At 43.9% G+C, this 27780-nt stretch overlaps 2 protein-coding genes across 5 annotated transcripts in view; one reads left to right on the forward strand and one right to left on the reverse strand.

Moving 5' to 3' along the window:
* Positions 1-6467, forward strand: part of jarid2b (jumonji and AT-rich interaction domain containing 2b) — an 89715-nt gene extending 83248 nt beyond the window's left edge. For both annotated transcript variants that reach the window (XM_037475059.2, XM_037475060.2), the window contains 11 exons: positions 792-1342; positions 3033-3125; positions 3310-3428; positions 3638-3708; positions 3838-3952; positions 4109-4214; positions 4306-4488; positions 5078-5208; positions 5291-5477; positions 5680-5787; positions 6033-6467. In XM_037475059.2, the coding sequence (XP_037330956.2) occupies positions 792-1342; positions 3033-3125; positions 3310-3428; positions 3638-3708; positions 3838-3952; positions 4109-4214; positions 4306-4488; positions 5078-5208; positions 5291-5477; positions 5680-5787; positions 6033-6254 (1886 nt within the window). In that variant the 3' untranslated portion in view covers positions 6255-6467. The remainder of the gene's footprint in view (positions 1-791; positions 1343-3032; positions 3126-3309; positions 3429-3637; positions 3709-3837; positions 3953-4108; positions 4215-4305; positions 4489-5077; positions 5209-5290; positions 5478-5679; positions 5788-6032) is intronic.
* Positions 6468-9352: 2885 nt separating this feature from the next.
* The window catches only part of dtnbp1b (dystrobrevin binding protein 1b), a 230943-nt gene continuing 212515 nt past the window's right edge, over positions 9353-27780 (reverse strand). For 2 of the 3 annotated variants that reach the window (XM_037475066.2, XM_037475064.2), the window contains 4 exons: positions 15062-15229; positions 12084-12227; positions 11115-11458; positions 9353-10281 (listed from right to left, as the gene is read on the reverse strand). In XM_037475066.2, the coding sequence (XP_037330963.2) occupies positions 10261-10281; positions 11115-11458; positions 12084-12227; positions 15062-15110 (558 nt within the window). In that variant the 5' untranslated portion in view covers positions 15111-15229 and the 3' untranslated portion in view covers positions 9353-10260. The remainder of the gene's footprint in view (positions 10282-11114; positions 11459-12083; positions 12228-15061; positions 15230-27780) is intronic. The other variant, XM_037475065.2, reaches the window with a different exon arrangement.

Raw genomic sequence — 27780 nt, forward strand, 5'->3', positions numbered from 1 at the left:
ATGATAGAAAACATTATCTATTGGCTTTTACGTTGTCAGTGCCCTGCGTTTTCTAGGTTTCCATTGGTGTTGGTGGCACTTTGCCCTGATAATATCTTTCCGTTTACATGAACAATGTGACGAGGGACCTGACGGTCCATTAAAACCATATTTACCCCAGATTGTCTGGTCACCTTCCATTTCTCACGATGACATCAGCATTTTATGAGCCTTTAAACAGCCCACTGTTTGTGTGAGTTTCCTGTTCTCTGTGCATACTTGGATGTTGAATTTTATTAGTTTAGCCCCGGTTCTTGTTGGGCATGTGCCGTGCAGGGCTTGCTGCTTTAATGTACAGCTGTATTCATTTTAGCCTGGTCGGGATGCGGCTGTGAGCCAGAGAGACCTGGCAGCCTGTGAGCCACAACGGAGTGGCCTCTGCCAGCCAGAAAGGCCTCATTCCAAATGACTTCCTTTACTGTGCCCAGCAGATCAGTTTTACATTAACAGAATTTGTGTCTGTGTTTGGCACCGATCATTTTGAAAGGCGATAGTTCAGTTGGCTGCTTACAATAAAATGAACTGGTATGGATGAAAAGACAAGTTCTGCCAAAGCAGCAGATGCTCAAAGTCTTTCTGATTGGATTCCTGCTTTTTCATAACTTGATTTCTCTTTCTTTTTTTTAACACACCATTTTATCACCTTTTGATACATTTTAATGTCACCATGAGACACACAGAGTACTGCGTCCCTATTTGTAGGCCCAACCGGTATTCGCTCACTCTTCCTCCTTCCCCTCTGCTCCTCACAGGTGGCTGTGAAGTGGACCTGTCACGTTTTTTCCAGCTCATCAATGACATGGGCGGCATGCAGCAGGTGATGGACTTGAAGAAGTGGACCAAGCTAGCCGACCTCCTGCGCATCCCTAAGTCGGCGCAGGACCGGCTGGCCAAGCTGCAGGAGGCGTATCTCCAGTACATCCTCTCCTATGACTCGCTCAGCGCCGAGGAGCGCCTGAGACTGCAGGTCGAAGTGCTGCAGGAGAAAAAGAACCTGGAGTCGCGCCGGGGCCCTCTGGAGGGTCTGTCGGACTCCTCGGCACCTAGTGCACTGGTGCTGCCGCGCTACGAGCCCAAGAACGGGCTGGTGGGTGGAATAGTGGGAGGGGCCACAGGGAACCACCACAGCAATGGAGTGTACCATCGTCTGAAGGAGCTAGAGGCTCAGGTCAAAGCGGGCCGGCGCCGGCTCTTCGCTCAGGAAAAACAAGGCAAAGAGGACAGGCAGCATGAAGAGGAGCCGCAGCCGCAGCAGGAGGAAGACACGGGCGTTCTCAGTGACCAGCACAAATGTATAAACAAGGTGAGGATGTTAGCGGTTTATGCAACATGCATTTGTGGGCAGTACCGGTTAGGGTTTTGCTACACGTGTGTGTGTGTGTGTGTGTGGTAAGGTGGTCTGTGTACTTGCTTGTGTATGATGCTGCTGGCAGCTGTGTAGATTTTGTCTGAAATGTAGGTCAGAGAATGCAGCTCTCAACCCAGGCTTTCCCCTCAGCCCCTGTCCCGCCCCCTTCACCCCCCCCCCCCCCCCCCCCACTACCAACAGCTTCTCTCCTGCAGCCTATGCCCTTGCTCTTAGCTATTTAACCCAATCTCCAGCCGTCCCTCCGACCCCTTCTCTTTCTATTATGCCCATTCCTCTCCCCAATCCAAGCCCCCCCACCCCACTGCAAGGGCTAGCAGTTCTTTGTGTAGGAATCCATATGTGCAAACACATATGTATGTATTGAAGAGCAAAGAGCTTGTGAGTACTTTATGCTAAGGTGTAATGACGGTATAGAGCAGTAATTATTTCTGTGGTTAAGATACTCTCACTCTGCACAATATTCCACCCAACTGGGTGGGCGATGGTGGCGCATGGAGTAGTGTAGTGCGCTGGGAGGTTGGTGGTACGAATCCCTTGTGCCATGTCGAAGTGTCCCTGAGCAAGACACCCAACCCCTAATTGCTCCCCAGGCAAAATGCAATGCATGGCTTATAATGCAATGTAAGTCGCTTTGGATAAAAGCGTTGGCTAAATGACATGTTATGTAACTAACATGTGGGGTCCATTTGATTCCCCCCCCCCCCCCCCTTCCCAGTTCCTTTCATAACTAATCCCAGTGACCTCCCTCTGAAAATCTTCAACCAAGTAGTTTATAGACTTCTGAACTGTAGATGCACTGTTCAATGTAGTGACATGTGAATGGCTGCCACCATCCTGACAGGACAGTATGAGCCATTTCTTTCCTCCACAGCTCGGATTTGTGTGCATTTTTTTTATCACAACTCGCCCCCAACAAGAGGTTATATTTCCCCTACTTATCAAGAGAACAAAGTGCATTTCAAGGGTATAATTAACCCAAATTACACCAGGAAAAGCTGGGATAAGTGCTGCGTCTGACTTGCCTAAAGAAAGTGCTGCTTTACTCTGCTGTACACTTATATATATAACTTAATTTCTTGACAATGCTGCAGCTTTTTTAATAATATAAATTGCTATTCGGTCAGTTAGTTTTTGAAAACAAAGGAAAGAAAACAAGAAAATAATGAAAAATAGTCAATGCGAGGATGATGAATTCCACAAGATCATGTTTCAGCAGGGTCCGGACTTCTGAAAGCCCCGAGTTGGCAGATTTATGGGAACCTTCAAAGCTTTTCTGTAGCAGGAATGTCTGTGTGAGAGAGGGTCAAATGCATGGGAAATGTATCTGTGGCCTGTAGGGAAGGCAATAGCACTCACACACGTACAGTTCATACGTGTGCATCACTTGACCCTAATGCTTTCCCTGTGATAGCGTTTCCTGTGGCTCGCTCACCAATGTGAGATCGAGCAAAACTGGAAGTTCATTAATGTCCCGCAATATTTTCCTTGCTCATAATTTATTCATGTTCTCTTCTTGGTTTACATTCCCACGGGTTATTATAGCAAGACAGCGGACCCTCAATATAGTCTAGAGTTTCCCCCCTTAGTGTTCTGTGTTCTCATGTTTTATGCCTCTTTTTTGCAGGGTAAATCTGTGTCTTTGACGAACTTCTTCAGGATAGCCCGGAACACCATGACCATGTGCTTTAACAAGGAACCAGGGGCTGCTGATGTTGAGGTTAGACTTGCTGTATTAAGGCATGCTCATAGCGCCTTGGGGATCGCATGTTCTGAAATGCATCTTATTTTCCTAATGAAACTTTATTTACCTAGCTAGCATGCCAAGCTGGCAGCTGGAACCTGTACCTTGTTTTATGCTTTCGACCACTGATTGGCTTTGCTTCCTTTTTTTGTGCCTGCAGGAAGAGTACTGGAGGATTGTGGAGCAGAGAGACAGCCATGTGGCAGTGCATTGTGGGAAGGTGGACACTAGCACACATGGCAGTGGATTCCCAACAGGAAAGTCAGAGCCATTTTCAAAGTAAGTGGCTCATTGCACCACACAGTCGCTTTAAAGTTTGCACAGAATATTTTATCTGCTTTTGCACTGTAGTCCTGACCTGTTAACCGAAAAGCCGTAGGTTTGAATCTAATAGAGGATCTAGTAGTAGCGCAGTCTCCACTTCCTGAAAAATGGTTCAGCCGTCTTGTCTTTGGTATCCGTGGAAATGACTCGTATCTTTTCCTCAGACATGGATGGAACCTCACTGTCCTTCCCAATAACTATGGATCCATTCTGAGGCATCTGGGTGCTGTGCCTGGTAAGGAACTGTAGAGTCATAATCACCTGTGAACCGTTGTTATAAGATTGACGATGTCATTGTGTCTGTGTAATTTGCAGTTAATAACCTGTGCTTGTTACTTTTTTTTTAACCCCCCCGTCTCCATAGGGGTGACCATTCCCTGGCTTAACATTGGCATGGTCTTTTCTACCTCATGCTGGTCTCGAGACCAAAATCGCCTTCCATTTATTGATTACTTACACACTGGTGCTGATTGCATTTGGTAAGTATTCACGAGTTGTTTTCCCTCATCATCACTGACAGTAACAATGAAAAGTTTTTCCCCATAGTCCCATATAAAAGGACCACTGGGTAAGTAACAGTATAGTTTGGACAATTCTTAGCAATTGGAGTAAGTCTTTGTGTGTCCCTCCCACAGGTATTCTGTCCCTGCTGAGGAGAAGGCTAAGCTGGACAAGGTGGTTCATACACTGCTTCAGGCTAATGGCACCCCAGGACTAGAAATGTTGGAGAAGAACATCATGGTCAGTGCAACTTTCTGAATCCACTTTGTGACCAAAAATACAGTTTCAAATATGTAACTATTCCTTTGCCCCCGTATTTTTGGTGTTCCAGATCTCTCCAGAGGTGCTGTGCCGCGAAGGCATCAAGGTTTACCGCACGGTGCAGCGGAGCGGCCAGTTTGTCGTCTGCTACCCCGGAGCCTTTGTCTCTAAAGTGTGCTGTGGCTACAGCGTGTCAGAGACGGTGCACTTTGCCACGCCGCACTGGATGAACCTGGGTTACCAGGCCGCAAAGGTCAGCCACGGGCCATGCTAGATGAATAATGGCACATCAGGAAACATTTATTACCAAAATATGTCAGACATACAAGGAATTTGACTTGGCGGGGGGTGCGTGACAGCAGACAGTTGGACAACACAGTGCAGGGAATAATATCAAATCTAAAGCTATGTCTTAGTTTAAAAATAAGGGAATAAGAGTTCAAGTGCACCAGCGACAAGTGAACTTACGTGTAAAACAAAATGTGCCAAAGGGACTATTTTTACAAAAAGGATCAAAGGCCTGTGTGTTCAGGATTTTACACAGCCGATGTGGTTTCGTTTGCCGTTGCTTTGTAACAACTCTGCTGTGGCAATGCTGATTTATTTAGAAATGTAATTTCCACAATGACAGAACCAAACATACCACCAGCATTACTGACCCATTTGTATCTACACCACAGATGCTGTCATGAGTAGTATAACATGCATACAATGCCCTGCATTGCGGTTCACTGTTTAAAATGTGTATTTACATTGTTGCGTTAAGGCCGTTAAAAAGTTTTCCCCCGTTTTTGGCATTTAAACGAGAATCATAATTTGCAATGTTTTTCCGATGTGTGCAGGACCTGAAATGTCGTCGCATAGCCAAACCCTTCTCCATGGAGAAGCTGCTGTACCAGATCGCTGCAGCTGAATCCAAGAGGGACAACAGCCTTCTCCTCACCACCATCTCCGCTCTACTCGAAGACCTCAGGTAGGACGCAGCCATGGTCCTCAGTGAGCTCACACACACACACATACACTCGTGCTCAATGAGGATCCTTCTTGTCCCACAGGAACATAGAGATGCGCCAGCGACAGGAACTTTACAAGGCAGGTTTGCTCTCCTCCGCCCGCTACGGCACCCATGACGGCAGCCTGGGGCCCGGAGAGGGACGCAAGAAGCCTCGAGGGAAATGGCTGGCCCTCGAGTCCTCCGAGAGACGCTGCCAGATCTGTCAGCACCTGTGCTACCTGTCCATGGTGAGAGCAGGCCTAACTACGTCATTCATACCTTTTATTAAAGTTATCTAATTATACGACAGTTTTGGTCCGTAGGCATAATAAATTCAACTCATACAAAATAGTGCAGGAGTAGAAGACTTTTGAATTCCCCTCAGTAATAGGAGACTTCTGGCTGGAGTGTGTGGTTCCTGCAGTAACGCTTCGGTTTCCGTCTGTGCAGGTGGTTCAGGAGACGGAGAACGTGGTCTTCTGTCTGGAGTGCGCCCTGCGTTATGTGGAGAAGCACAAGTCCTGCAGAGGCCTTAAGATGATGTACCGCTACGATGAGGTGAGCGACCCGCTTTGCTTTCAGCCGTTGTTCAGTTCACTCTCCATCCAGATGGGGGCGGCATAAGCTAGGCTCACGCTGGAAGTAGCTTATTTATCAGCGGCTACCAGTGTTCACAAGGTCATTCTTACTCTATATAACTGGATTTCAAATAAACAAGTTATGCTGCTAAAGGTCATTTAAAAGAGAAATGTAAATGGTTCACTATAATTAATCCGTCTTTTCTCCACACGCCTTCTAATTAGGAGCAAATCAACAGTTTGGTGAACCAGGTGTGTGGCCGGGCCATGTTAAAGAACGCGGCCGGCGGGGTCGTCGTCACTGCAGTAGGGGGGGACCCTTGCCACGGCCTCAGCCCCGCCAAAGCATCGCCAGCCAAGCGAGGCCCCCGAAAGCGCGCCACTGTGGAGGTGTCCCTGGCACGCCTGTCCTCCAGCCACATACCCAAGGCTGCTGCTGTGTCCTGAGGAGGACCGCCCCCACCCCCCCTGGCCTGACCCTCACTCACCCTTTGTTTTACATTAAGCAGGATTTCTATCAATCCCTCCCCCACCACTCAATATTTAAGATTGATTGACAGCTTTTTTTTTACTGCAAAAATCCCCTCACCTGACTCTCCCAAAAATTCACCTTCTCCCTTAGTATGACAGGCTTGTTTATTCAAAAAAAAAAAGGGGGGGGGAAGCAAGATGTCTTTTTTGCACTAGTGTGAAAGAAGAATTAGTTTTGTTTTTTCTGGATGATTTTAGAATCCCGCCGTCCCTTCCAACCTTACAAGCATTAAGCGTAACTTTGGCGAGCCGTTTAAACCCTTTACCTCCGTCGCCCCTTAACTGCAGGGGGTTACGTTTGTTGCATCACTCTTTCCTGCCCTCATCTCGCCTCCTGAGACTCAACCCCATGCCTTCTCATCATGCGTCACGCAACTGTGGACGTGGGACAAATGAAAAGGACATCAAGTAGTTACCCAAAGTTTCCCTCGGCCTTTGGTTTGAGGAAGAGGAGTCCTTTTAGAATTATTTTATTACGTCATGGTGCAGCTCCTGCTTCTTTTTTTTTCTTCTTCTTTTTTTAAAGGGGTTGGTGCCGCCAGGTAAAAACTTGAAAGATAATGTTTGTTGGCTATGTTTTTTCAAGTTCTATTTTAAATTTTAGCTTTGCTTTTTAAGAAGTCTTCTGTGTATTTTCTTTGTCATTGTGGATGTTTGTTTGTTGGTGGATGTGAGAGGTGGCAGATCTACAGCTGCTCGACCTGTGAAAGGTCACCGCTCACCTCGCTTCCTGGTAGTATGGAGGGATCCCTCCTTCGCTAGCAAGTGAAAACTGTGCCTGATCCGTAGCGAGGAGATCCATTTTATTGGTGCTGTTGGTTATAATTACTGTATAACACAAAAATGTAAAATCCGGGGGTTAGCACATGCTATCTACTAAGAGCTGGCTCACGCTCCCCCACAGGGCAGAAAGCCTTTCAGGTTTTTCTGGTTCTAGATGTGCAATCGTGTTAACATTCCATTCTTCCAGTTTCCGCTGTAACCGTAAACATTAATTATATTATTTTGTGTTTTTTACTTTTGTTGGTCTGACGTGTTATCTCAAGTAGAGCCACTAGTCAAAGAGTGTAAAATGTGAAATATGAAATCCAAGTTTTGTTTTTTGTATTTTTTGCTTTTGCTTTTTGTTTCCCTTTTCCAGATATACGAGTGATTCTTAGAAAGGAAAAAGTCCAACACAAACTAAACATCAACTTCTTTTGTACATAATCCTGTAAATCTCTTTAAATACCTGAGCCTTGTTCTGGGGCTAAAGGAAGGAAGGAAGGAAGGAAGAAACGTTCCAGAGGAGAGTGGTTGATGAAGAAAAAGCCTTAGATTTCCCTTTCTTCATCCGTGTGAGTTTGACGCTTACAGGGTTGCTCTGGTTAAACGTGTATAAAAATTTTAAGTGCTGCTTATATCACTAAGAAAGAAGATATTGAGTAGCCAATGACTGCCCCCCTCCCTCTTCCCCATAACCTAGTTTTGTTTGTTTAGCTTTACTTTTTTAAAGAAAAGGGAAAAAGATATGTTCACAAAAAAAGGGGTTTTTACATTTTCATTACTGAAAATTCAACCATAATGTAGTAGCTACTCATGTTGCACTGAGCTTGCCAGTGGTGACTGTCAAGGACAAATCCTATAATCCAGTTTGTTGGTTGTCGTCCCTCGCAGAAGACTGAACTGTTTAGGACTATTTAATAAAATACCAAGTTGGGTGTTTTCAACATAAAGTGGTTGTCAAGTTTTTATGGCCTTACATTATATTTTATTCTGATGGGACTTTTATTTTTCAGTTTGCTTTTTGGTTGGTTTCTTCCATTTTCTACAGTATAAACTACTTGCTCACAGTGGGGTCTCTGGTGACTTAATTTATTAGGGCCACATCTCGGCCTTTCCCTCCACTTGGAAAGAGTCTCATGTTGGTTATATTCACAGTTTTTTACTTTTGCAGTTTGTACTTAAGGTTTAATAAAAACTTACCGGCAATTCACTGTCATTTCTTTCCAACATGTTTGTCTCTTTATGTGAAAATATTTTTTACAGCATAACCATCTAAATTACAAGGTGTTATCTGATGGTAATGTTAAAATTAAAAGGCCATTGCAAAGAAATTAGTAAGATTAACAGTACTGGGACGGGCTGTGAGAAACTACATAGTCATCGTAAATATGGTCATAAAAAGTTGTGTTACATCACAAAAAAGTTGGTTCATAGCAGGGTTCTAAGAGTGAGGACTGTAAACCCGAACGGCTCCTCAAAAAGTTATTCATCAATTCATATCAAAGACCGTGTATGAGTATTTTGGTTCTAGGTTTAATCTCTGTAATTAAACACCAAAAAGCAAACTTATCAGGAGTGACATGCTATTCCTTGAAAACCTGGATATTCAGATTTAAAAGATAGAATTGACTATACTTATTCCAGCCCAGCAAACACTGAGGATGCTGCTCTGAATGCACCGCGTTACCATAGTTACTGACTCAAGGGTCTGTGGCCAAATATCAGCGTGAAGGAAAAGCATAACTGAAATACAATTCCTGATTGACGTGTTTTCATAAAACATTTAAATGTATCACTTCATAATCTCCCAAATTTGTCATATCTTTTAAATACAACTAGAGGGAAGTAAAAAAATGTACGGCTGTTATTTTGCTGAATTGACCCTTTTCAAACAAACATGAAATCACTGAAGCGAGTTCCACAGCGTAGAGTTAATGTTTTCATTTACCAGAGCGTAGCACTCACACACGGACGGCCCTGTAGTCACGAGTGTAATCCGAGTGCAGTGGAAGGACTGCCGCACAACCACTCAGTATTCAAATGGCACTTACTTTTCACTTAAAACATTATACTGTGATAATGAACATGTACTTGGTAAAAGATTCCTTGCCAAGAGAAAACCTGTGTATCAGTGGGCTCTCGATCCACCGAGGTAGGACTACAAATCACTACTACCACGCTCAAACCTTAAATCCTGCTAATATTTCATTCTCGCATAACTGCGGTGCTTTGATGGAAATCAATGCTTGGGGGAAAAAAACATTTATTAAAGTCAGAAACTGTTGGCAGGGGAAAAGAAAGGAAGGAGCATCGCTGTCACTTCACACAAATGTATAACATTTCTGCACAAAAATGTCTGGACACAGTTCAACCTTGTGGATGTTGTCCAGTGCATTTAGCACACGGCACCAACTGGGGTTTGGTCCTTCAAAAAGCAAAAAGTTCCAATACTGATATCCTGATCTCCATCTGTGGTCTGTCCCATATACAGTCACTACGTACTGAACAACCTGCCGACTGCTATCTGTTAACCCTGTTTATCAAAGCCCGTGGCACAACGGATTCTTCTAATTGGGAGCATGTATTTAAAAAATTGCAATATGTAGCTTATAAACCAGTTGGATTGCAACAAGCTTTGGGAGGTTCAGATCATTCCTAAAGTAGTAAGAAAATCCATCCATGTGCACCATGCAGATCATTTGTTCCCCATTTATTATGTGCTATATTACATTTCCCAGATTGTCAGCATGATCTAAAGCTGTTAGCTGTATGTATTATTAAAAAACGCCTTTAGTTGTTACTGATGTTCTTTGTGTCACCCCGCTGTTATTCTGCATCACTTACACAACATCAGAGTACTTATTCATAAAGCAGTACTACAGGTTGCTAGTACAGTAGTTGTGGGGGCGTCATGCCGTTTAAAAAAAAAAAAAAAAAGTCCTTTGTTTTTGTTGAATGTCGAGAGAGCCGTGTGTGCAAGAGAGCTTTTCTCCTCACTCAGACAAAAGGAGTGCTGGAGACCGACTTCAGGGTCCAGAAGATCAACTGCACCAGACGAGTGAGACCAATGGATTCCAGGTCTCCGATCCAGTCCGTCAGGGGGGCAGCCGGCACACGTCACTGGACAAGCATTCACGTTCACACCGGCAGGCAGTCGTCAATTAACCTGAGCTGAATTCTGTTGAGGTGAGTGACATAAACTCAGAGGTTTGAGTTTATCTGCTTATAAAATTGGCAATCACAAACACTTCAGTCAATCCAGTGGCAGTGATCACATACAGAAGCTCGCAGCCATAGATGCAGTCTGTTTTTTGGATTAATGAGTGACCAACTGGTGACTCTCGCCGAATGAGTCTATGGCTGCTAATTACACAAATAAACGATAAGGTGGCAAATGCTTTTGTCAGTTTTCCCAGATTCCGAAAACAAGTTTTATCAGTCCAGGTTTTGAGCTATTTTGAATTTTATAATTGCCATTTGTTGTTCATTCAAAAAAGACAAGACAAAAGCTGGGCGTATTAAAGTATCTAAAGCGATCGATACCACTGGAGGCAATGGGGAGATTATTATTTCATAATACGCCGTAAACCTGAAAAGGCTTTAATAAGCCATTGTGTATTTATATTCTGCAAAAGAACCACAGTCTCCACCACATGGATGAAGGTAACAGCTGCAGTGTGTGTGCGTGAGGCATGAAAGCAGAGGGACACGTGGATGAATAGAACTATCTTCTTCCTTATCAGTCGCCGGTCTCACACACAAACAGACTATTTATGGGAATGTTAAGCCATCCAATGCTATTAAGGTAACTCAAACATATTTTACAGGAAAACTTTTCAGTGTTTTTTTTGTTTTTTTTTAAGGCAAGGTCATGTGGCAGTTAGTGCAACCTCAGTGTGTTTATTTTCACATCTTTTTCTTCAGTATGACAATTTTGTGTAGGAAGCCAATCTTGTTTGGTATCGGAGTGAGATGCTTTGTGTTTGAATCCAGTCCGTGTTGTCCTCAAACCTTCGGCCTGCGAGCCTCCCTGTCTTTGCTGGTCGGGTCCACCCCGTCCACCAAGGCCGTGTCAGGGTGCACCTCCTCTTCGTCCAGGGTCACCACCACGGGGGCTCTTCTTCTCCTCCTTCCTCCTCCTCGGCCCCCAGCGCTGCCTGATCCTCCAACACCTCCACCTCCTCCCAGCTCGGGCTCCTCCTCTTCCTCCTCCTCCTCCTCCTCTTCCCCGGCCTCTGTGTCTTGGCTGGCGGAGTCGGTGCAGGTGGAGGAAAGGGAAGACAGCTTGTGGCGGAGCTCAGCCTGCGTGGGAACCTGGAGACTGATCTCCGTGGTGAAGGACTCCACGTCAGGACCTGGGAGGAAGAGGAGTCTCGCTTCACTCATTTGATCACATTCATGTTTCTTCCTGGATATGTTCCTTAATCAATAGAATACTTGAATACTTTATTAATAGAAAAGAGTAAGATCTGAGTGGGCACCTGTTCACCTTTGAAGTTAAGCAATTGTGTGTTTAAAAGACATCTGATGGCAGTCTTTACAGCTAAAACCCAGCTACATTTGGGCTTTTGATGAAACTGTAGTGAACTTCAAAACTAGCTTTTTCACGACTACAGATACAAACCAAAATAAGAGCTGCAGTATAAACTTCTAGCACATTTTATTGGGTTTGGTAACTGTATTATTGGAATAGCTCTATTCAAGACATTTAAAAACATTTCATCAAATTATTCTGAGAAGTTGCTGCAGGTTGTTTACTATGACGGGAATGTTCCCAAACAGATGTGGACAGATGGTGTTGGTGTATTTTGCCTCAACTCTTCTCCTTCCAGTCGTCTGAGTCACATATTTCTACTTCATCCCAACTCTCGGAGATGGATTAGCTGTAGAAGTGCCTTTGGGGGCGAGTTATTGGGAGTTTAAATAAACCTAGTTGAAGTACTAATACTATGGGAGCGGGTCTGCTTGTGTCCACTTTACCTGCGACGGGCGAGGCAGCGCTGTTGTCCTCTCCCCCGGAGTGCAGAAACACATCCAGGGCTTCGTGATCCGACATGTCCATCAGATCCATCTGCTCGAGCATGTCCACGTTCACCTCCATGGACGACATGCTTCCTATGGGCTCTGCACACCACATGAGACGGCGAGAAATTAGCCCTGCACGAGGTTGGGGAGGTAGGCAGCAGCAAGGGACTGAGTCCAGGCAGACAAGCACTTAAAAAGATGCCTTTTCTTAAATGTGCAATGCAGAAGCAAATGGGCACATTTGGGCAGAATGGTATTTGAAATGAGGACGCTTGTGTGCACAATACATTCTGTTTACCTCACAATCCAGCGGGTACCACGAACAATGGATTGCCAAGTTTCACCATATGTAGGAAGCATTATGAAGGTGACCAGCAACAGCATTTAGCCATATGTTCTTAGTTGTCCATATGTTGCATATGTAAATTGAAGAGTGACTGATTGCTGTGATCCTGCCCCCTGGTGGCCATGAGAAGAAGCAATCCAAATATATAAGGGCCTAAATTGCTTAGACTGCGGAAGATTCAATAAAGCCTTTTTCTGCCTTTTTTCCATTGAACCGGGATTGTCGACTTTGCTTTGATTGATCGCAATAGAAGATGTTTTCACAGCATGGAAAAGAGAAACAACTACAACAAACAAAAACTGCAGCAGACAAGCTTTCCCAGTAGTGTGAGCATAGTCTTTAAGACATACATGGGGAAAACAATGAAGCCATCTTAAATGGAGAGATTGCAGTGGAAATTCTCCTGACACAAGAAAAAAATGTGCCGAGCTACGTTTGAATGTTTGAAATGATTGGAATCAAGCAGAGTTTAATTAAAATACTAAGAAAGATGAACCTAGCAACATAATAGAGTAAACCAATCCACTGAAAATACATTGATTAAAGTTGGGAACCATAAAATACAGGAAATCGATGAAAGTCATACAGACAAAACTAAATATTAAACATTATAGTTATCGTTTTGCGGTCAATTATATTCTGTCCACATAATTGTTTCGACATGTAATGAGGACATACATCTTCAAATATTTTGTTGATGTTCTATTTGAACATAAAGTTGAATTAGCAGTAGAACATATTGGATCATTGGGAACTCCTACACACTAACTGCGACTCCCACAGTCCTGGATTCACCACCTTGCCCAGGTACAACCCCCCCGTTCATCATGATGAGCTGCATGCGCCACAAAAAGCCACTCAATGCACTTGTGGAGATGAAAGGGGGTGTGTGGGGAAGGAAGGGGGAGAGGGGAGGGGGGGGCAGCGACCACAAGAGGAAGAACGGAGGTGATTGGTCGACGCACAGCAGTGAGAGAAGATGCCATTGGCTACCGTACCTCAAGGAAATGAGGAGAGCAGAGGAGGGCGGCACAGGGAGGGAGAGCAGAATAAAGAGTGAAGAAAGAGAGAAAGAAGGGGAATGTTATTTCCCATGAGACTGCCCCAAAAGTCTCTCCCTCCTTGAAATAGCAACAGCACACACACACACACACACACACACACACAAAAGTAATTGTAATATCTCAGATCACTCAACAATTAATTTGATTTTCCACAAACGCACGTATGCAACTCACACATACACACACTCACAACTAATTCTAATTTACATAAGGTAAGACACAAACCCAGTTGGGTTGTGTTATATTTAATCACACACACACACACACACACGACTGGATAGGTGCATAAGGAAAAAATGTTCTCCTTCTCTCTCTTTCTCTGCGGATACAGAAGTGGTGATTTCTGTATCACGTTTTAGGAGGAACAAGGGTCTGATGCTTCTCCTCAGTGTGCATTTATACATCGTTGTCACATACTAAATGACCACACAGCAGCCATCCAGCCTCATAAGACCACATATTATGGGGGGGGGGGGGCGTTGATTAAGTGTTCAGCCCTAAATGGAGCTGTCTTTCCAAACACTGACAGTATGGCTTTGCAAATATCATTTCCATGTGACTGCCTCTAACATGCTCTTCTTTTAGCCTTACTGTGACCTCGCCTAAAAGGTTCCCCTGAAGGACTGTGTTTGCCTGCAGTGAGATTGCATGTAGTATTAATGTGTGTGTGTGTGTGTGTGTGTGTGTGCGAATGAGACCCTTGAGACTGGCTTTCGATAGCTCAGTGGCTTGTGACATCTGCAGCGCTCTCTCCTTTTCTTTACTTTCCTTATCTCGCTATCTGCTCATCTTCACTGCCTGCAGCTCTATCTGTGCTCTCCAGTGGCGCCGCCCTGCTGTAGGGATTTGTAGCCGAGTCAGTGTTTTTGAACCGTAGCCTTTTTCTCAACAGAATTATAATGGAAACCTAATTATAAACATTTCAGTCTTTTGACAATAAATAAATGTCGGCGACAAAAGATTCGCACTATGAGCGGATACGCTGTGAATATTTAATCCACTGCAGCTCAAACCTTTGGCGATTGTTCTTGTCATTGACACGATGAAAACAAAGCACTGATCTGAAAATAAATTGGTGACAGTGACAAACGTAAGTCTGCTCGTCTCTTTTAGTCGCTCTACTTTCACTTCACCCCTCCTCCATCTTTACTGTTCCACAATGCTCTCTGATGAGCCGTTTCCCGATGAAGGATGAAAGGACCGGGAGAGTAGAAGATGAACAAACATCACATTGCAAACTCTGTGCTGGTCGAGTCCAATACATCTTTCAGTGCAGGGTGCACATCTCCCACGTTTAAGAAAGCTATTACACCTCAATCTCGGGATGTGCAGTTGACGTGTAAAGGATCCAGCTGAAGGAATCACAACTGTGGAATTAAGTCATCTGAATGCAGGATGGCATTGCATTCGCTCTATAACATGTAACCAACACAACTTAAACCTGCCAACCTATGACCAAAGGTCAGGGTAGGACTGTGCTGCCTGAAGAATGCCTGACCTCACCGCTCCTCCTCATGCCTCACCTCTGCGCTCAGCGATCTGCAGGTAGCCAGTGGACAAGTACTGCTCCATGTCTTGCTGGAAGGCCTCCTCAAAAAACTTCTGCCTTTCTTTCAGCTTGACCTGGGGTGCCGGGGCCCCTCCCTGGTCGGGCCCAGGGACTCTCTGCGCCTGCTCCGCGTCCAGCTCCACTGGGGAAAAGGAAGATGAAAGTGTTAGTTTTGCAGATAGTTTGCAGATAGGGGTGATTGCAAAAAAGAGTAAAGTACCTCCAACAAAAAGGCAATTCTTACATGGAAGGGCCATGTTTAAGACAAATATCACAAAACTGAATGACCACAAAAGTATTGCCATTTGAATTGGCTCAAGGTACTGCAGCCCTCCTGTAATCTAATGGAAACCAACTGATTATTCATTTTTGGCAAGTAGTAAAGGGAAAACATCCCTTCCTCTATAAGTGCACACAAAACCACTTGTTAAAAAAACCCCATTACGTTTCCCCTGAAATAAATGAATGCCAAATTAAATGTTTACTAAAGTACAAAGTAGAGCTTAATACTCCACAGCATTTGCATATTCTGCAGTTCCCCCTCAGTGACTTTGATTTTCTCACTTCCTACATCCTCGATTCCTTGCCTCGCCACCTCCTTCCCTCGCGTATTAGTCCCTCCCACCCTAGGTGTGAGCCGTGGAGGCAAGGAAGAGAAACAAGGCGAGTAGAGTAAACAGCGTCTAACAAAATGAGACATCCGTGTTCCAGAACAGTAGTTTCCAGCGACTCAATCGAATATGACGTGTGGCAGAGCTGCCTCACCTGTCACGCCTGTTTAATACATCACAGGTGTCCAAACGACTCAGCATCCTTGCTTCATAGCTGCTCTGCCAAGCTTCCTTGCCTCTCTCACTCGAGATGCATTTTAGGAATTGATATTACCGGGTCAGAGGCAGGAGGACGAAAAGGACTTTTACTGGTATTTACTGGAAACTTTACGGCAGATAAGGACGTGTATGTGGACAGGACGGAAGAGGGAGGAGCATATTAACAGGATGATGGAAAGCACGACCCTGCAGACAGAGAAACATTCTGTGTGTGTGTGTGTGTGCACACTGCTGTACCCTGCAGTCTCAGAAAGGCTGTCTCTTTAGTTCACGTGTCTCCCCTCTGATAGATGGCAGCATTATATAAGACGACTCGCTGACACCAACAAGTGCAGCAGGAGCCGGGCCACTGCATGTGAAAGGTCCAACGTCTTCTAAACGGAGCTGAGGGAGGCGTGTACTTTCCTGCATCAGGTGTGGCAGGAGGGACGGCTTTTTGTAAATTTATCTGGGATAAATCCCTGGTGTCATTTCAACTGGAATCTGCCCCTAATTGCTGTGTCCTCAAAAGCGTCCTGTAAGATCCATATCTTTGATCTTGAGTTTAAAAACACAAAAAAGATATTAGGGAATGATGGAGTTTAACAAGATGCCTCACGGAAATAAATTGACTTCTGAAAAGGATCTCCACCTGATATTATCTTTCATTAACCAAGAATGTTGCAGATATATTACATTTACTTATCTTTAACAGCAAGAGATTAGTCATTATAGTTGAAGTGCATTGACTAAAATCGTAGGTAATCTCATTGGTACTTGTACTGCGATACAAGCTGCTCTTCCTTCTCTTAACACTGAACCTATTCGCTTTGTTACGATTTTCACTGGATGCAAATAAAACAAAATTTCCATGCTTGAAAATTGAAAAAAAGAAATATTGTGAAAGCATGAAAGCTAGCCACGGTACAAAATAAATAAAATACAGTGACATGCGCCGCATGCACAGAGGTCAGTGCGTTCAGAACATTGCCTCCTTACGTCCGTTTGCATTTACATCACAGGTCACACGGCGCTGCCTCTCTGATGCAGCTCTGCACTCGTTACTGCTGCTCCCCTGTGTACCCCCCCCAAATCAATACACTGCTCCAGGAGTGTTGAGTGTTCTGCAGGATCAGAGTGGGCAACCACACACACACAAAAGGGAACAATGGGGTCCCAGCAGAGCTCCCTCATCATGGACACCACACAAACAGCCCTTGGGGACTTGGAAGAGAAAGGCTCTCCTTCTGGTGCTATTCCTCAATCAGCGTCCAATTCATGTTCTGTCTGTCCGTCTCCTTCCTCCATCCCTCCCTCCCTCGTCCTTCCCTCCAGACTGTGTCCTACCCGCTGTGTGTGTCTTGTAGAGACTGCTCCATTAGATTAGGGGCCTCAGGGAAGCTTTGTTCAGATTGTCGAGCATTGTGTGGCGTTAGGAGGGTAGTGAAGGAGGGAGAAAAGGGCGGGGGTGTGTTTAGTCATAATTAGGGTTTGCGGAGAGATGGCAGCAAGGATGAAGCTAGATCCTGTCTTCTCCTTCCGGCCCCTCATCTAATTCTCAACCCATGGTTAGCCTGAGCTGTCTCTTTAATATGACCATCTCTAAACCTACAGGGTTTGTGTGCCAGGCTCAAAGACCATTAGTATTCATACAAAAATTAATCAGTATCATATATATGTAATATAACATTTAACCGTAGAGCTTTTTAAACTTAATCAAGGCATTGAGATTATAATGTTGGTGCATTTCATTTTATGCATTTATTAATGCCTTCTTCGTTTCATCTTTCCAGCCCTCTTTAGAACTTAAAAACCTCTGTTAAATTCCTCTTCTTAAACAACGACTATTCTTTCTATTCCCTCCTTCCTCCTGGCTTCTCTTTGTCACCATCTACTAGACAACCGTATCCTGCCACGCGTGTTGCTGCAGCCATGGGGGATATTTTTAGCTCTCGCTCAAATTCAGCTTGCAGGATTAAGTTAGCGCTGATGACTTTAGTGTAGGAGCACACGCCATTTAATCCAGCACATTTCCTCCTTACAGGCTGAGCTGCACCTACAGTTGGAGAGACAATCCCTGAATGGAGTGAATGTACGTGGAGACTTGTGGAAGCTCCACAGCAACACACGTGCTCAACAGAGCCTCACATGGGCCGTAATTCCAGATGTACAGCTGAGGGCGAGTGCTCACACCGACATACACATCTGCCGATGATTCATAGGAGCTAAGGCAATTGCATTATATCAGTCACAGCAGATTAGGTCATTTCATTCAACTACAAATACATACAAAAAAATATATTTCGGTCACTCGTGTTGAACAGCAGCTAAAAAATGAAGGATTTTTCTTCAAAAGAAATGGAAAGAAAATCAAAGAAAATTAAATACCAAAACATTTTCCACTGAATACAGTTTACAAACAAAACATGTAATGAAATTCCTTTGTACCGCCTGGGTTTGTACTACTTTCTTAGTGTCTGTTTCAGCGTTCATCGTACAGGCAAAAAAAAAAAGAAAAAAAGAGGGTGATACTTTCTGCCTTGCAGGCTGTTTTTGCACAGAAGCGCGTCACCTAAACTCACACACCGTGCACAGACAGAGCTGCTCCTTCTCACCTCTGCACCCAGAAGCCAGGGGGATGTAAAACATAAAAAAAACAACCTTGTGATCTTGCTCTGTTGGTTCAAGCCAAAAAATGAGACTTTTGGTGTAATTATTCTCATTTTGGTTTTGTGAGTTAGGATGAACGTTGGTGTGTTAGGGTGTCTACGTGTGTGTGTGTGTGTGTGTGTGTGTTCGGTTGCTTATGTGGATGTTTGAGTGAGCCTGCAGCTGTCAATATGAATATTCATAAGAAGATACACACTAAGACATAGTGAACAAGCAGTAATCCATTTACCTGCAGATCAACATCTCCATTGCTACGCTTTCTAAGAAACAGGCTGTGTTGCTTAGATTGCTTGTATTTGCTTTTTGTTCACAAGTTTGTGTTCTGAAAGAAATGCTGCGACTCTTCTTTCGCGTGTCATCTAAACTGTGTCACATCTGTTCAGAAAACACTAGCTTTTATTTGCAACTATTGTACCGTGAGAGAATACACTGGGAACCTCAGCAGAAAGGAGAGAAGTTAAGATAAATTCAGATCTTTAGGATTCAAATGAAGCTTTAGATTTGCCTAAACAGTCCTTGTCGAACAGGAAGGTTTAGGTTTAAGTATTCATCACAAGCTTGGTCACCACTTTATTACAGAAAACTAATCTTAATTCATCTAGGACTTTTTCAATACAATTTTTGAAGCACTAATCTCAATTCCAGCTCTTTGATAATTTAGTTTGGTACGATTTTTAAGTATAAAAATGGATTTTGAGTTAGAGCAACGACAGGCTCCATTTTAAGTGACGTTAATAACAAGCAACACTAAGAGCCGCCTTTTTCAAATGGAAATAAATCACTTTAAATCACCAATTCAAGTCACCGCCGTGCCGGTCCACCACCATTCACACTTTGTAGTCCACTTCACATATCAGGTGCTGAGGCGATGGAGGGAAGGTTCTGTTTGAAGCCTTGGTTGACAAGCAAAGGGATAGACGCACGGATACGGATGAAAGTGTCCGTCGGTCTTTAATGCCAGAGCCAGCTCCGGTGTAATAGAAGTGTAATTGTCCTCTGAGGCCGTTCGTGTATGTGGCCTGAAAAGACATACGCAGGATGTTCCATGCAGGGTTTTTCTTTAAGAAATTGTGGGAAAAAATGAGGGATATGGCAACAGGAAGTGACCTTGAAGTCAAGGCGGAACAAGTCACATCATTCTAAACACTGAAATGAACACGTGCAGGTAATCCCCTAACACCACACCGACCAAACAGACCAATATAAATCCGCCCTTGTTCTACCTATCACTTTAGATTAGCCATCTGCTGTCAGATGGATTTGTTTCCGTTATAAGAGAACAATATTTCTTTCTGAGACGGCCTGTAGACCGAGAGGCAGGCCTGACAGCAGAGACAGCCACTGCTTCTTCTTCTTAAGCCCGGCTCACTCAGCCGGGGTATTTTTAGATTCTGTCCGTCTCGCTTTATCTCTCAAGTGCTCAGGTTTCCGCCAAAGGCAGCCCCGTGCTGTACAGAACACACATGTGCACTACTTCTGCACATCAAAAGTACTTGGATGTAAAGGGACAAAATGTGCATGCTGTGTTTTTAGAGGGACAAACTCTCGCGTGTGCAAATGAAACCGTATTTGAGCATGCACAAGTGACGAGGGAAATTAACACACAATAACGACAAGAAATTAGACAACTAACTACGCACTCCTCCCCAAATCCCCAAAATTATCCTCATGCTAAAACAAAGACACGCGGTTCTTCCTGCCGATAACACCTGTCTGCTGTCAATCTGTTGAACAGCGTGGCAGCTTCACAGGGTTTCTGTCCACACTTCTCAAGCTGCAAAACATCAGCTGCTGCTGTTCATGCCCTCGCACAATCATTTGCTTTTTTTGGCGGGGTGGGGGCAAAAAAGTGGTGTCACTTGTATGAATATTTAGCTGAAGGAAAACAACATCATTATGAATGCATCAAGTATCGACAGCACATATTAGATCTAATTTTAACCCGCTGACAGCCTTCCAGTGCGAGTGTTATTATTATACTCGTCAGATAAGGTTGGATTCCTTAATATCTTTTACCTTGGGCATCCAAGATTGAACACAGAAGCCAATTCATTTCCTAGCAGTTTATATTTATCTGTTATCCCGCCATTATCAGAAAAATGCATTTCTGTTCCATCATTCAGAATTTACACGCGCACACACACACACGCACGCACGGCGCGCGCCTCGAAGGTGTGAGTGTTCAATAAATTCCTGAGAATAGTTTACTACTTCCCGTAGTAGAATACACATCTCCAAGACAAAAACATTTGTTTCAGACACTTTCCGCCTACGAATGGCTCGCTGTAGCGGCGTACTGACGCAGTTGCCACTTTATGTGCCAAGCATTAACAGCTGGCAAGCATGCCAGGAACACGTTTTTTCTGGTTTGTAAGAAAAAAAATGTTTGCGGTGATGCCGCGGTCAATGAGGTGCCTTGAGAGGAAATACAATAAAAAAAATACTGAAAATGTTGCTGTAACATGTGACTGCTGCCGATCTGTGTAACAGATGATTTAAAAATGAATGAGTCATGCATCGGACTGAAATCATGAGTTATGTTAAAAGGGCTGCGTGGCAGTATTTAGTTACACTTCAAACACCATCTCTCTTCGTGCCCGAAGCCGTGTTCTGAAGATAAAGATGTGGGCGACAGTCAGAGAAGCCTGTTAAATATTTGCTTCGTCCACATGATTCACGAAACATCAGAATTTTGCTCTCTTTCTCCGTTGGTTACCATCATCTAATTTGAGTGGGAGTGAGAACGCACATTAAAACTGTTTTGTCAACCACACATGTAACCAGGCAACCGCTCTGTAACATGTAAGGCAAAGCTCAGAGGAGCGTTGCTCTCTGCTCAGAACACCAGCAGAGGACACATAGCTTCACAAATAAAGACCTGTTTGTTAAAAGATACCACACATCCTTAGAGAACCCATACAAAATGCAATGGCCCATTAGACGACCCCGAACGACGGGATTTATTCCTTGTGACTGACTGAACCAAGTACACTTAAGTGCTAAAACAACAAGCTGCCACTGGCATTTACCTGGATCACTGTCATTGGGCACAGAAAAAGAACAACAGACGTATACAAATAGTTTCGACGGATTGGAATGTGTGCGGAAGCGCGCGCACACACACACAAAAGATTGATGTGATGGGTCACGACAAGGCCAGCAGCAAATCAGAGGTGTCAGCTAGCAGCACAATCACAGCAGGAGGCTGTATGGAAGGATTAGGGATGCAGCACCCAGATCCGAGAGGGGGAAGGAACACGTCTTTCGGAAATGTTTTATACGACTTAAAAGGCTGTGGGATTCCCTCATGTCTTCTGATTGAGCCCTTATATTATAATTTTATGGTGAATAAGGTTGATAATACCCCCAAAAACGTAACGATCTCATCAGAACCTCAGTCATTAGCTCAATGATTAAACCTCTGTGGTCGTGTGGATTGCTGTGGGCTCTGCTCTAATGTTGCCGATGCTTACTACTATATACTACTATACTGGGGGAGATTCAAGCTGTTGAACAGGTAATGCACTGTGGGGACTTCAAATGCAGCCTCAGTCTGTATCATCTAAAGAGCTTGGAGACCGATTTGATAAAAACACAGACAGCTAACGGAGCACATAGCACGGAAGAACATAAATACAGCTTTGACACACCTGATAGATTACTTTGACTAAATGATTTCGTTAAAAACCACATTCACTGTTGTAAATGTTCTGTAACAAAAATATAAAACAAACACACCCTGCCAACCACATCCAGCCATGGTTACATAATGTGACACATTATGATGACGGCCTGTGGGATTTCAAGCTGCATTATTATTTTTCATCAGATTTGAAAGTGATTTCACATCAAAGTGACTTGGCGCTGCAGAAACACAGCGGCTCTTTGCTCCGGGATCTGTGGTGTCGCCCTGCTGCTTTTGTTCGGAGGTGAATCAATTCAAAATCTAAATGCCGGGTAGAAATACCTGAATCAGCGGCTTCAGAGGTAAATATACTGGCAATGTGAATGTAAAAACATACATGTAGTTTTTTTCCTTACCGCCGCCAAGTGACATTTACCTCAAAACATTTCCACTGCTCCAAGGCATCTGGCCTTTTTAAATCTGTATAATCAAGTTCCCAGTGAGCATGTGAATGTGGCAGCATGCGTCCCAATACAGAGCAGCCTGGAAAATGACGTTAACACCAGCAGGGGCCAGATCGTGAGAAGGTCAGTAGATAAAGCTATGGAACGTATCCAGCCTATATATTACTCTGGCTGGCTAATATGAATGCACATGAACAGCAAGCAGGGAAACCAGCATGGAAGGAATAAAAGCTGATGCTTTATTAAAAGCCACATTGTTCAGAGTGAAACGTTTGTGGCCCTGTAGAACAATAACAACTTATAGCAGAGTTTTGTGCATTTGCCTCGGTGCATCAGAGAGGATGGTGCAACCTTTTAGTTCAGGTTTAAGTTATCAAGGCTCAACTGGAAAATAAACGCATATGTAAACCAAAGCTGATGGTGGTCTTGTTATGGCCAGATGAATGTCAATAAATACACAGAGAAACCATTACCGAATATATATTATATCTACATGTGGGGATTCAAATTGATTAGATGATTCATTAAACACTGACTGTAGTAGCCCGGTGACCTTAATTCACATCCAAAGGATTCAACATGTCTAATATGTGTCTGAGGCCTTGAAAATATATCCTGTTAACCAGTGACAGGGAAAGAGAAAGATGGAGGGCAGGTTGTTTAATCCGACAACTGCTGCCAGTAGATTGTCAGAGAGCGGCCGTCCATCATGGAGAGCGGGGGGGCGTCGGCGTGTTGTCAGAGGTCTCGCAGCTCTTCACAAGCCTGTCAAGCTGCCCACCGCGTACAGTCCACACAAAAGCCTCAACAACAAACCGCGCCGCCCACGTGAACCCGTCTTTGTGTTTCCACCGGAGGCCGCTTTGGCTGACATGGAGATTCCTACGAGGATACAGAACATACCACACAGTTGTACTATGAGAATCCACTAGAACTAATGTTTGGGACATGGGTGAGAAATGCTGTTACCTAAATAGGTGGGAATTGAATTCTTGGGCTAATCCAAATTTTGCAGTTCCAGTCCTGCTGCATTTGCCATAAAATGCGGCTAAACCCATCCTTTCAAAAAACGGGGATTAAATACGTCTTAAAGAATAATGAAAAATGTAATTTCCAATACTCTCCTCAATGGGAGATAATGGAATCTTCGGGCTGCCAAATAAATCTGCGTTCAGCCAATGCGCTCCAAGCACATGCCAACGAGGAATTGAATGGTGGCTGATGCAGTTCATTTCCTTTACCAAAACCTCTGTGAGGTGTTAATAGAAGCTGGATGAGGAAGGTGAAAGTGGGCATTTTCGAACAGGTTAATTGCTTTCCTTTAAAAGGGACCTTTACTCTAGTTTAATGATGGCTAATGCAGTAATGAAAAGTATTAGTGTCTAAATGAGAAAACCTGCCAATCTGACCCTCACATCAAGGAGGCGAGTGCACCGATGCCCTCGAGGGGGTTTCGAGCAAATCGAGCCTGAGCAGCAAGGATATTCTGGACATGCAACAGCTCTCCACAATAAAATATCACTGTCAGCTTCAAACATAAGCCGTTTTCAGACAAGCTGCACGAATGTGGATATTCCCTAAAGATTTGCACGTGTATTTAGGAGATGCACACTGTTTGAAAATGTGTGAGAATCGCAAATGCATTATGCAGGAGCCGATGCTTTTCTCCCTACCGCAGCAAATGCCATCTTACATCAGCAAAACCCACCTTGGTGCAGACGCCACTCAAGCACTACTTATTCACTCTTTTCTATACGAGGAGAGTGAAGGGAGAAACAGTGAGATATGGAGGACAGAGACGTGGGCCGACTTGTATGCGAGGCTGTGAGCCAAAAGTTGAACTTGAAACGCACTGAGTAGACCACAGACGATCTGTGTACACGGTGCTGTATGTGATAAATATTAACGGAGCTGCGCAGTGCTCAGTTTATTTCTATACAAGTAATGATTAAAGATTCTGTTTTGAGGGCCTTGCACAACCCCTGTTAGGACGTGGCATTGGCAAAATCAAACTAAATACATAGCTCTTTATTTACCTCCTTCGGGGAGTCAAAGGAAACAATACGATGCTACATGCATACAATCCCGGTTTTAAAAACTACGTTTTCATGCAATCAGAAGAGATCGCATCCATCACAGACTGACTACTACTTAGGGGAAAACAGTCATAGGTTTTATAAAAAATAAAGTGAAACCAGCGGGTTTACAAACGCACAACGAAGACAGAAAGAAAACAGAACGGGGATGACAACAACTATACAAATCTCCTTGGAAAGAGCTGAATGAACTCATGGAGCCACTTCGTATTTGAACAACCGTGCCAGGTTTAACATCTCCTAGTACATTACCAATACATTAATTATCCATGAAACATTACTACAAGAAAAGAAAGTTTTGAGTCTCTTGAATGTGAATTTACCATCATCTCAACTAAGAACATATGTTTTTAGACGTAACACAACATATGCACACATTCCCTTTGATCAATTTTTCATCAGAACTCGCGTTGTGCGCCGAACGCAGCTCTTCTCATTTAGGGGGGCAGAGAAATGAGCAATTTGCTTGCATGCAACGTGTCTCGCTGATGTGCAAGTCTCAAGCAGGTGTGTTGGCATATGTGCAACATGTTTGTTTTATTAAGTTAATTTTAATCAGGTAAGTCGTTCAGCGACAAATTCTTTTTATAGAATTGAAGGGCTTGTACGCTGCACTCTGAACTTACAGGATGTGGCTTTCTGCCGTTTGTATTCAACATTTCTTTATATTATGCTTCCATAATCAATATGTTAATGCTTTTACGGGTAGATGGGTAAAAGGATCATAAAACTAAGGCTAACGTATATAGCCCTAAAGCGGTCTCTTTGAGCTTAATGCAGGCCAGTAAACCAGGTCATAAAGTACACAGGGATGAGGATGTGACAATGTAAAACGCACACAGTCGAGGCATCTCTGCGTGTGCTCTACTCTCCCAGGGAAAATATCAGAGCTCGTCTTCTTCATGGAACCATGCCATCTCTAACCTTTGCCTTTATTTAACAACCTCATTTCCTATTTGCGCAGCTCCGCAACAATAGAGGACCTTTTTGTGTATGGTTAAGAGGCGGCCATGTGGGATAATGGGACCATTGTATGAATCTATAAATGGGATTCCTTCACTTCCCCCAAGAGGTGGCCCGCTGTCATCCTGTGGAGGGAGAGAGCGAGATGTTCTGGGTCAGTGTGTAAGTGCGGCCGCAGCAAAGTGGTTATAACTCATGTTCTATTTACTTCTCCGACTTGTAGTTCATGACCTTGATAAAGCTTTTATTACAGGGTTTCAAAATGCGAGTTTATACAGACTGCAGATGCCCTCTTGCTCCTCCTTCAGAAAACATTACTGTGGTCATGATTTATAATGCAAGCTTCTTTTTACAAAGAGTGTGATGCACGTTCATGCACCTTAAGCGTTGTAAAATACGACGGGTGTATAAAAAATGATGAAAAACAGCTGCTGCGGTCCTGTGAGTGAAAACGTCTAACCTAAGAGAGGATACGAAATAAGCTTGCGCAAGATAAGTTAAGCAAACGTTCAACACAACATTTGCCTTAAAAAAAAACATGTTGATTAGGACTTAAAAATTGAAGGCTTATGAAGGAACCTTTTTTCCCTCAATTTCCCAGATCAATTTTTAAACATGTCAAGCTAAAGGCTGGAATTCAGTGTAAATAACATGAACCCCTGGACCATCATTTCACTGCAAACCCACGTAAGCTGGCTCATAAGAAAAGATAAAAAAGGGTTATGTCCTTAAGCATTCCTTCTTCAACCTGAAAGATTGTTATATTGATACCTTTTAGATTTGAAAGGAGTCACAGAAATGCCAAAATGATTCTAATGTAAGCTCCTCCCCTCCACCTGTGTGGGCAAAAGCTCATTCTGCTCATCTGCACAGAAGTCCACTCAACATTTCAGTCGGTGTATTTGTGAGACCGATCTACCAGAAGCCACCACTCCACTTCTCTTCTGTCACTGCGTATTTCTCACATATTCCTCTTTTGCAGATTTTTCATTCTCTTTCTCTACCTCAAATATCTGCAGTCAAAGCGCGCCCTCGATAGACACAGCAGGAAAAGTCAAAAAGGTCTGATCTTGGCGCATGAGGAGAATTCGCAGACAGACGAGACATCACATGTTAACACACACACACACACAAGCACACACACAAACCCCAGGTGTTCTTCGTTCTCTCGTATTAATCTTCCCTGTATTATCTGTCCTTTTCTAACACATTGGCTATACTTATCATCTATGATCACATGGTACAATACTCCTGTATGACTCTATATAGGCTACACCTATGCCTGTGTGCCTCCATGTTACTGTTGTTTTTTTTGTTGCAAACCTTGAAGATGTCCCTGACACACGGTAGAGTCACTCAACAGTGAATATGAGGTGTTTGGGCATTTTTGTAAGCAAGGTTTGAGCAGAAGCGTCACACCTAGGAGTGAAACATTTGATTAGTAGCCCAGTGTTGGTGGTGTACTGTAAAACCATCTGTTGTTTTTGTTGTCCCAGACTTCTATTTGGGCCACTCAGTCACCTGGTTCACAGCGGGAACGTCTTCCCTCCCCCACAGTAACCTGCCCCATTTACATACACACACATACAAATCTGTAAATACACAACATAACCAGGTACATTGACTGTTCTCACGCACATACACAACATGAAACATATCCACTCACTGACATAGGGACAGAGTGAGATACAGTAGTCACAGAGACGAGGAGTCCTTGAGGGGTTTATAAGTCTCTGGCTGACCCGAGTGATGCGGCCTTACATAAGGCTGCAGGAGGGGGGCCGTAGGATAGAGGGGGGGGGGGGGGAGAACAGGCAGAAGAAACCCTTGGATGCGCTTTAGGTGCCTGAGCAGCGGGCACAGAAGCACTAAGGCCCTCAGCACGAAGACAAGCCAAGAAAACGGCTTTATACTGCAGTAAAACAGACAGAACCACTAGCTTAAGTCTAAAATTGTCCAAAATGCAAAGAACTGTATGAAATACAAAAGAAATGCCACAGGACCTACGAGGTGTTACAGAGTCCGTAAATACTGTTCAACCACGGACCTAATTAGAGAAACTCTCT

Source organism: Pungitius pungitius, chromosome 17, assembly GCF_949316345.1.
Source record: "Pungitius pungitius chromosome 17, fPunPun2.1, whole genome shotgun sequence".
Classification (NCBI taxonomy): Eukaryota; Metazoa; Chordata; class Actinopteri; order Perciformes; family Gasterosteidae; genus Pungitius; species Pungitius pungitius.